This window comes from Gigantopelta aegis, chromosome 5, assembly GCF_016097555.1.
Source record: "Gigantopelta aegis isolate Gae_Host chromosome 5, Gae_host_genome, whole genome shotgun sequence".
Lineage (NCBI taxonomy): Eukaryota > Metazoa > Mollusca > Gastropoda > Neomphalida > Peltospiridae > Gigantopelta > Gigantopelta aegis.
In genome coordinates, this window is record NC_054703.1 from 14465503 (window position 1) to 14476821 (window position 11319).

Below are 11319 nucleotides of genomic sequence, written 5' to 3' on the forward strand. Positions count from 1 at the left end.
GTGTTACGTCACAGTGTTTGTTTCAGCACTAAACCTATCATTAGTGACATCACGCCACTGCAGTTCTGCTAGTTAACGAGTCTACCGCTGCCACATATAGCGACATTCAACCCACATTACTGACATTGTTTACAACTGTCGCAAATGAAAATAATGATAAAGGATGATAAAAAGAATACCCCCCCCCACCCCCCCCCCCCACCCCCCCATGTCTTGTGATATCACAAATTATCAGCACTCGTTGATAAAAGTATAAAAATCCTCGACAAGCCTCGGATTTCATATTTTTATCAACTCGTGCTGATAAATTATGATATAACAAGACACTCTGGGAGTATCCCCCCCCCCCTCTCTCTCTCTCTCTCTCTCTCTCTCTCTCTCTCTCTCTCTCTCTCTCTCTCTCTCTCTCTCTCTCTCTCTCTCTCTCTCTCTCTCGTGGTCTCGTGGTGTATATTATTGCGCAAAATAAACTCTTGCAATAAATAGGAAGTGAAAACAACGTGTGTGATATATATATATATATTTGTGAAGTCGGCTCCTGACCCTGAAAGCGTTTTGAAGTTCTTTGTCTTCATCCTCCTCATTGTTTGCAGTGTTTTCCTCCATTGATGACATCACGACGACAAAATCTTCAAACGTTAGACTTCCGCACACTGAAAAATAAAATAGTAACAATAATAATAATAATAATAATAATAATAATAATAATTATTATTATTATTATTTTAATAACAACAACAATAATAATAATAATAATAATATTATCCTATTCAATTATTTAGACCCAAAGTTTTTTGCAAATGTTACGTTTATTTCCTATTCGATATTTGTTTTCTTTGCATTTACATGAAAACAAACCCAAACCCCGACAGGTGTTATATACAAATCATCATATAAAATGCACGAAGTTGACTTAATTCCACTTTTTAAAAATCTCTGTGTCGTTTGAATGCACGTTATTTCTCCTATAAATAACTAAGGTCATTTGCATATCAAAAGCATCATTCTATAGTGCGTTTCAAACTAATGTTCAGTTCTATCGTCCTATCCGCACAAAGAAAATATCTGTAAACATGAAGCAGGCGCGGATTCAGGTGGGGAGTTCAAGTGACAAAACCTCAGTTTGAAAAAAAAATATGTATCAAATATTATAATTATATTGTGGAACACACAAGCGCGCGCGCTGAAGGGAGACAGACAGACAGACAGAGAGAGAGAGATAGAGAGAGAGAGAGAGAGAGAGAGAGAGAGAGAGAGAGAGAGAGAGAGAGAGAGAGAGAGAGAGAGAGAGAGAGAGAGAGAGAGAGACGTCATTTATGTAACGACGCACTCAACATATTTTAATCTATGGTTATATGGAGAGAGAGAGAGAGAAGAATATGGTATGCATGCGATTGGTGGAGGTGTGACCCTCTGCACAACCCCAACCCCACTTAAGGCTTCTTTTGTATATGGAGCGGGACGTAGCTCAGAGGTAAAGCGTTAGCTCATGGTAGGTCGACTGATCGATCCCACATGGTGGACCCATTGGGTTGTGTCTAGTTCCAGCCTGTGCACCACAACTGCTGTATAAAGGCTGTGGTATGTGCTATCCTGTCTATGGGATGGTGCATATAAAACGTCCCTTATTGCTTATCAAAATTGCTTATCGGAAACAGTGGCCCATGTGGCGGTAGCGAGTTTCTTTCTCACTGTCATAATGCTCCTTAACCGTTTTGTCTGACGCCACATAAACGTATATCAAATGCGTTGAGTGTGTCGTTAAATAAACATTTCTCTCGTATGTATGTGTAGTCTATATGCATTTCTAGTCGATTAGTTTATAAGTTGTTAGGTTGTTTGATAGTGAATGATATGGAAATAAATAGTTTTTGGTGTTAAAGAGTTCATGCATACATTAAAGTAATACTCCTGATGGGTATGGAGAAATAACTTAATCAGTCGACGAACTCATTTCTTCATCACTATCTTCGTTAAGGGGGACTATCACAGGGGGTATTTAATTCTTATAAAACTATTTTGTTTTTTAAATCTTCTTCGATCTTTATTACATGTTTAACTGCGTCAGAGAAGTGTGTAGGTGTGACAGAGTTCAATGCATGTGCAAGTTCTCTCCGCACCGTGGTCATTTTACCATCATTATGACAGCTATGTGCCCTTTGACTTGACTCCAGATCAGTTCTATCGGATTGAGTTCAGAATGTCTTGGCGGCAGTCTTAGACACAAGTGCCCATGGCGTTCAGCAATACCATCAGTAACAAATTGCTTTGCACATTTGTTACTTTTCACAAGTTCATAAAGAACTGGCTTTGTCATGTTACTCTCAAAAGGTATATTTTTGTTTCGTAGCCACGACTGAATTTCTTCCTTTTTAGCGTTTAGTGCAGGACATCGTGTAATCTCAGTTAATTTGTTGTGGTAGCTTGCGTTATCCATGACGATAACAGAAGGTTCTGGCAGAGAAGGCATAAGTTGTTCTTCAAACCATTTGATGAAATTGTCATGATTCATCTCACCATGATAGTCTCCGTCTGTTTTTTTTAGCCTCAAAGATCAATTCACAGCCATCTATCAATCCATATTTATCACAGCCAGCATGACAAATAATAAGTCTTTTTCCCTTCCCAGTCACCGAACAAAGTTTAGGAACTCGATCAGCAGCGTCTGATTTCGGCAGGTGATTGGCAGTACTTGTGCCCGGGTGGATATCTGTCCAGTGGTGGGATGTTGTGTGGCTGACATTCACCCAGGTCTCATCTTGATACATTATTAAATACCCCTGTTCTCGTAAACTGGATATTTCATGGAGATAGGACAGTCTCCTGTGTGATATATTGGCGTCCTCAAAAATCACTTTTCATTTAAATCGAGGTCATGGAGTGTTCTTCGTAAAGTTGATATGGATATGTTGATTCCACATTCCTCCCTTAAAGCCACGTTAATCTTATGTAATGTAGGTAATTCGCCCTCTCTATAAAATCTGTATACTCGTCGTCTAATAACATCTTTATCAAATAAATCGATGAGTTTTCGGTCGCGTTTTTTAACAGTGATTTCTGTGCTTGGATTCGTAGAGCTTAGATTTTTCACAGTTCTTTTTACTGTTGAAACCGAAACTTTAAGTGCAGCGGCAACTCGATCGACAATTCAATAAGAAGCATACCTAGGTCTACCGCGCTGATATTCATCTTCAAAATAATCGAAAATGTTCTTAATACACAACTTTACATCAACTGAAGTGTTTTTCGATTTACCCATATTTTTCCTCAAATAACAATAACAAGAATGTCGACTAATACATTTTCAATAAATTTATATACCCTACCTAACTTGTATTTTACGTGGTTTTCACATTGCTACAATAGCACGTGCAGTCATAGATCGAAATAATGATGTTATTGACCAAGCAATGCTATCGTATTTTGAACATTCAGGGCTGTGTCTGCGGGATGAAAAAGTGGTTGAACCCATACGAGTCCGAACAATAGCCCTTTGGTTTTTTGCATTACAAATGTAACACCCCACCCCCAAACCCCAGCCCCTAGCACCACCCTAAATACTATATATATATATATATATATATATATATATATATATATATATATATATATATATATATATACGTATGAGTTCCCAATTTAGAGGCAAATTAAATAACATTTTCATTATTATTTGATGTTGGTGGCCTTTGACATTTTATCTCCCCCCCCCCCCCCCTCTGGTCTTCTGGGTCGGGCCCTGCATTAAATTTATTTATAAATTTGGAAAGCACATTCCTGCGGTGTGTGAGGTGATTTGTGTTTATTACTGTGCTACACCTCAGTTGTGTTTACATTAGCTAAATTTATTAAATATAATGCACCTACAAGAAAGGGTTACATGTTCTGTTTGTTTACATCTATGTTTAACGGAAAGATTAGACAATGCTGTTACACACTGCAAAACAATAATAACCTTGATTTAGTGAAACAAGCTATAATGGCCTTCACGTAGCCTCAGATCCCAATGTTTTGATATGCAAATGACCTTAGTTATTTATAGGAGAAATAACGTGCATTCAAACGACACAGAGATTTTTAAAAAGTGGAATTAAGTAAACTTCGTGCATTTTATATGATGATTTGTATATAAAACCTGTCGGGGTTTGGGTTTGTTTTCATGTAAATGCAAAGAAAACAAATATCGAATAGGAAATAAACGTAACATTTGCAAAAAACTTTGGGTCTAAATAATTGAACAGGATAATAATAATAACAACAACAAAAAAAACCAACAATAATAATAATAATAACACTAATAATAATAATAATAATAAATCAAAATCAAAATAATGAAATGAAATAAAATTACGACAATAAGTCTTAAGTAACAAAAAAAAGAGAGAAAAAAAGTGGCTTTCGTAATTGTAATATATACTTTTGTATTTAAAACTGCATTTACTACGGCACATATTTTAAACATGTTTTACGACAGGTTATATGAACAAAAATAAAAAAAGAAGGGAAGAATAGAATGTAAGAAAGGAAAAGAGGAAACAAAGATAAATATCTACTCTTTGCCTTTTATTACTATATATTAATAAATATTAATTAGGTTAAATACGTTATGCCACTGAACATTATGTTAATATGTTTGATATATGATTATGTATTTTGATTATTGTCTGATGTACATCTTGTTTTGGAGAACACTTATATAGGCTCTGTCTGTTGTGCAGTCCTTTTGACTTTTTCCTGATCAATAAAATATCTCAAAATATCTCGTGTTGTTGGAAAAGTAATATTCAAAGGGAGGCCACTCGCATTAATTTCTTGTCGCATTTTAGTCTGCCCACAGTTACTCGCATTAAATTAGGGATGCGTTAATTTCAGGATTTACAGTAGATAGATAGATAGATAGATAGATAGATAGATAGATAGATAGATAGATAGATATAGATAGATAGATAGATAGATAGATAGATAGATAGATAGATAGATACAAACATAGATATGTATATAGATAGATACAAACATAGATATGTATTTAGATATGTAGATATATAGACAGACAGATAGATAATACACATGTATATTGACAGATATATAAACAGATAGATAGAAATAATTAAATACAAAGAAAAAAAAAAAAACCCACACAAACAAACAAAAAGAAAAAAGAAAGACGAAAGGAAAGAAAGACAACAACAATATCAGAGGTGGATCTAGGGGGGGGGGGGGGCAGGGGCCCGTCTCCCCCCCCCCCCTAAATTTTGCGATAGCTATAATTTTATTATATATTAATTTTCATTATTTTACGATCCCCCTCCATATCTACCCCAAAGTTCCCTTGGCATTCCACCTCATGTCACTGCCCCCCCCCCCCCCAAATGGATTTTCTGGATCCGCCACTGAATATGCTCGTCAATTACCGTCTATTTTCATACGAATGAGGTCTCTGGCGGTCAACACGTGACCTAGGCCGCCCAACGCCGACATCAAATATTCCGTTGAAATTGACCCGTCGCCATCTTTGTCAAACAGTCGGAAGGCATCTCGTAGTTCTGAAAAAAAGAAGGACATGTTTTATTTAACGACGCACTCAACACATTGTATTTACGGTTATATGGCGTCAGACATATGGACCACACAGATGTTGAGAGAGAAACCCGCTGTCGCCACTTCATGGGCTACTCTTTTCGATTAGCAGCAAGGGGTCTTTTATATGCACCATCCCACAGACTGGGTAGTACATACCACGGTAGTTCTGAAAAGTTAAAGTTTGTTTCGTTTAACGACACCACTAGAGCACATCTTTACAACGGAATACAAATACAGCATACTATAACTATACTTTCAGGTTCATTTCAGCTTATTTATTTTCGTGCTTATATCCATTAAGGTTCGAGCACGCTGTCCTGGGTAGGCCTACACACCTCAGCTATCTGGGCTGTCCGTCCAGGACATTGGGTTAGTTGTTAGTTGCTTAGTGGTTAGTGATAAAGAAGAGGGTATAGTGGTCTTGATGATATAAACTATATCTAAAATGTTATTTATGTTTCCATGTTTACAGGAAATCATAAATAAACGTCACTGTATACAAGTGAGTCACATGACATGCTGTCGAACTTGGTTCAAACATGAAAGAAAGAAAGAAATGTTTTACTTAACAACGCACTCAACACATTTTATTTACAGTTATATCGCGTCAGACATATGGTTAAGGACAACACAGAGTTTGAGAGGAAACCCGCTGTCGCCATTACATGGGCTACTCTTTCCGATTAGCAGCAAGGGTCTTTTATTTGTGCTTCCCACAGGCAGGATAGCACAAACCATGGCTTTTATTGAACCAGTTATGGATCACTGGTAGGTGCAAGTGGTTTACACCTACCAATTGAGCCTTGCGGAGCGCTCACTCAGGATTTGGAGTCGGTATCTGGATTAAAACTCCCATGCCTCGACTGGGATCCGAACCCAGTACCTACCAGTCTGTAGATCGATGGCCTAACCACTACGCCACCGAGGCCGGTTCAAACATGAACTTCATATTACAACACATCAGCACATTTGTATTAATAGCGCTTGAATCCACCCCTGGCATGACGACGTTTGACACATCGTTGTCTCATGCTGTTGATCAGACATCTGAAGAAGTCTCGGGGAATGGTCCGCCACTCTGCAACAAGAAGTTGACCCAGATCTGCAGGTTAGCGAGATGGGCGTGGTTATCCCGTGGTTATTCCGAACTCGCCTGCTTAACTCATCCCAGTCTTCCTCTATTGGAGCCAAGTCAGGCGAATATGTTGGCAAATCCACTTTATTGCCCGAGAAAGTCCGTCACCACCCCGGCGTGATGTGGTCTGGAATTGTTGTCCGTTCCCCTCCCCCCTCCCATAATCTGCTGTAGGCCTGGGAGAACCAACGGCCGAATAAGGTCGTTCAGATAGCGGGTTCCAGTCAGATTGACATCCACCATGTAGAGAGGAGTACGTCATGCCTAGAAAAAGTTTGTTTTGTTTTACCGAACGACAAGAACACATTCATTTATTAATCATCGGCTATTGGATGTTAAACATTAGGTAATTCTGACATGTAGTCTTAGAGAGGAAACCCGCTAGAGTTTTCCATTGGTAGCAATGGATCCTTTATATGCACCATCCCACCGACGGGGATCGATCGACCATATGAGTAATACAAATAATTATATTCCAGAGCCAGTAAAGGATATCCTCGGGAGTGGCAGTCCTCTGGGTTATGCAGGACGGAGGTATTGTACAGTACATGATCTCCTCGGGAGTGGCTGTCCTCTGGGTTATGCAGGACGGAGGTATTGTACAGTACATGATCTCCTCGGGAGTGGCTGTCCTCTGGGTTATGCAGGACGGAGGTATTGTACAGTACATGATCTCCTCGGGAGTGGCTGTCCTCTGGGTTATGCGGGACGGAGGTATTGTACAGTACATGATATCCTCGGGAGTGGCTGTCCTCTGGGTTATGCAGGACGGAGGTATTGTACAGTACATGATCTCCTCGGGAGTGGCTGTCCTCTGGGTTATGCAGGACGGAGGTATTGTACAGTACATGATCTCCTCGGGAGTGGCTGTCCTCTGGGTTATGCAGGACGGAGGTATTGTACAGTACATGATCTCCTCGGGAGTGGCTGTCCTCTGGGTTATGCAGGACGGAGGTATTGTACAGTACATGATCTCCTCGGGAGTGGCTGTCCTCTGGGTTATGCGGGACGGAGGTATTGTACAGTACATGATATCCTCGGGAGTGGCTGTCCTCTGGGTTATGCAGGACGGAGGTATTGTACAGTACATGATCTCCTCGGGAGTGGCAGTCCTCTGGGTTATGCAGGACGGAGGTATTGTACAGTACATGATCTCCTCGGGAGTGGCTGTCCTCTGGGTTATGCAGGACGGAGGTATTGTACAGTACATGATATCCTCGGGAGTGGCTGTCCTCTGGGTTATGCAGGACGGAGGTATTGTACAGTACATGATCTCCTCGGGAGTGGCTGTCCTCTGGGTTATGCAGGACGGAGGTATTGTACAGTACATGATCTCCTCGGGAGTGGCTGTCCTCTGGGTTATGCAGGACGGAGGTATTGTACAGTACATGATATCCTCGGGAGTGGCTGTCCTCTGGGTTATGCAGGACGGAGGTATTGTACAGTACATGATATCCCCGGGAGTGGCTGTCCTCTGGGTTATGCAGGACGGAGGTATTGTACAGTACATGATCTCCTCGGGAGTGGCTGTCCTCTAGGTTATGCAGGACGGAGGTATTGTACAGTACATGATCTCCTCGGGAGTGGCAGTCCTCTGGGTTATGCAGGACGGAGGTATTGTACAGTACATGATCTCCTCGGGAGTGGCTGTCCTCTGGGTTATGCAGGACGGAGGTATTGTACAGTACATGATCTCCTCGGGAGTGGCAGTCCTCTGGGTTATGCGGGACGGAGGTATTGTACAGTACATGATCTCCTCGGGAGTGGCTGTCCTCTGGGTTATGCAGGACGGAGGTATTGTACAGTACATGATCTCCTCGGGAGTGGCTGTCCTCTGGGTTATGCAGGACGGAGGTATTGTACAGTACATGATCTCCCCGGGAGTGGCTGTCCTCTGGGTTATGCAGGACGGAGATATTGTACAGTACATGATCTCCTCGGGAGTGGCTGTCCTCTGGGTTATGCAGGACGGAGGTATTGTACAGTACATGATCTCCTCGGGAGTGGCAGTCCTCTGGGTTATGCAGGACGGAGGTATTGTACAGTGCATGATCTCCTCGGGAGTGGCAGTCCTCCTACAGACGATGCACTGGAGATTCATAGAATCTAATAGCAATTAGTAAAAAAGTTAATAGTAATAGAATAAATAAAACAAAATAGCAATTAGTAAAAAAGTTAATAGTTAATAGAATAAATAAAACAAAATAGCAATTGGTAAAAAAAATAATAGTTAATAGAATAAATAAAACAAAATAGCAATTAGTAAAAAAGTTAATAGTTAATAGAATAAATAAAACAAAATAGCAATTTGTAAAAATGCTAATAGTTAATAGAATAAATAAAACAAAATAGCAATTAGTAAAAAAGTTAATAGTTAATAGAATAAATAAAACAAAATAAAAAGCTACGAGCACATAATCGTACGAAACAAGTGGGCGTGGGCAACTGCTGGAGCAAAACCTCAAATTCGGGGGAAAAAAGATACAGATATTGGGCAAAATGTGCTAACCCGAGTCCTTTCTATCTTGTATTTCCACCATTCTATCCTCAAAATTAGTTGTAATCCATGTAAACATGCGTAGTGATTCGTTTCCAACCCTATATGGCTGTTTGGCAGTAATACTAATATGATTAAATGGGGGTTTTCCCCCAGATTCGGTTATTTTCGTTTAATTCGGGCAAAACCCAGCCTGCCCCCCCCCACCCTCCCTCCACCCCCCCCCATCCCAAAAAAGGGGGGGAAAAAGGAGCACGTACGCCTATGTTAATACATTAACACATTAATTAATTATACATATTAATACAGTAATACACATTAATTAATTAATACATTAATGCAGCATACACAATAATACATTGTACACATTAATACACATTAATACATCCATGCATTAAATACAGTAATACACATTAATATACTATTACAGTAATACACATTAATACATTCATGTATTAAATACAGTAATACACATTAATATATTATATACATGAATACGTGATATACATTAATACGTTGTATTTACCCATTTAAGATGATTGTCTAGCTTTCTCTTCGTGCTGGGGTGTCGTTAAACATTACTTTATTGATTCTCTAGCTTTCTGTTTTCAATCCTTCTTGCTGTGACAGAGTGACCGTTTGTTCACCTGTTGTTTCTTTCCAGTCCAAGTGCTAATGGGCTGTGACGTAACTGTGAACGGGGGACCTACATTGTACATTGAGTCATGACTTTTACTGCAAGGAGTGGTTTAGTTTTTATTCATTCATTTCAACTTATTTTCGTGCTTATATTCAATTAAGATTCAAGCACGCTGTCCTGGGCACACACTTCAGCTATCAGGGCTGTCTCTCCAGGACAGTGGATTAGTTGTTAGTTGATTAGTGAGAGAGAAGACGGTGTAGTAGCCTTAGACCTACCCGTTGAGCCCTTAAGAACTCGCTTGGAGCCGGTACCGGGCTGCGAACCCTGTACCTACCAGCCTGTAGTTCGATGGCTTTATCACTGCGCCACCGAGGGGGGGGGGGGGGGGGGGGGGGGGGGGCAGTTGCCCTCTAAGAATCTCACTTTTGTTGTTGTTGTTTTAATTTGTATAGTGTTTCAGGGTACTGACCCGTTTTCGTAAATGTTCTGTTGACACACCAGGGCCCAATTTCACAAAACATCGTAAGCCTAGTTTTGCACGTAAACCGTAAATCTACGACTATTTAACCACAATTTTTATTACTATTATAGTACGACAAATATAGTTAAAAGTACATGTATTTAATGTTCTTTTTTTCTTAAAATGCTCCATCTACTGTAATGATGTAATTTTCTTCGTGAAATAGATGTCAAACACGTGTAAATGTATGGTATAACTGCTAGTCGCAGACCAATCTAATTACAATTAGCTCCACTATTACACGTGGATCTAACAGCAGCCCGTTGGAGCTCATGTCCAGTTGACCTTTCATTCGACCAATCAAAACCTTACTTGCAAAATCATGCCAGTGATTTGAAAAGAATTTGAAAACATTCGGGTATACGAAATGATTCGGGTGAATTACAAAGTATGCCGGAAACTAATTGCAATATAAAATTTTATATAAAATTCGTTTCGAAGCGAAAATAAAAAACGTGATGGTATAGCCATAACATCTGTTTGTACTAGTATACAATCCAGAGTTTATTACTGCACTTTTCCCCCCGTTTTTTTCAATGTTGAAATAGACCAACAAGTTCGCCTATTGCATAAATAGTCTCGACCGATATTTTTTTTATTTGTATGCTCCCGAATAACGCTATAAAAGGCGAAGTGTAATTGGTCGATATTTAAATTGTTATTTATAGATAAAATGTCACCTGGACATGGGCGTCCACGCAATGCTGTTAGATATACTGGTAGACCCAGTAGAGCTAATTTTAATCAGATTGGTCGCAGACGTAAACTTACGATGTTTTGTGAAATAGGCCCCTGACTCCATTCCAAAACATAGGCCTCGGTGGTGTCGTGGTAGGCCATCGGTCTACATGCTAGTAGGTACTGGGTTCGGATCCCAGTCGAGGTATGGGATTTTTAATCCAGATACCGACTTGAAACCTTGAGTGAGTGCTCCGCAAGGCTCA

The 11319-nt window shown here is 39.9% G+C and overlaps 1 protein-coding gene across 1 annotated transcript; it reads right to left on the reverse strand.

The window, feature by feature from the left end:
- Positions 1–8249: 8249 nt before the first annotated feature.
- On the reverse strand, positions 8250–8816 carry LOC121372963. Its single transcript, XM_041499402.1, has one exon. The coding sequence runs from the start codon at positions 8814–8816 to the stop codon at positions 8250–8252; it is 567 nt and encodes a 188-aa protein (XP_041355336.1).
- Between the last annotated feature and the right edge of the window lie 2503 nt (positions 8817–11319).

Bases quoted from the DNA above. Each gene is read 5' to 3' on its own strand.
- LOC121372963 (XM_041499402.1), bottom strand. From the start codon at position 8,816: ATGAATCTCCAGTGCATCGTCTGTAGGAGGACTGCCACTCCCGAGGAG.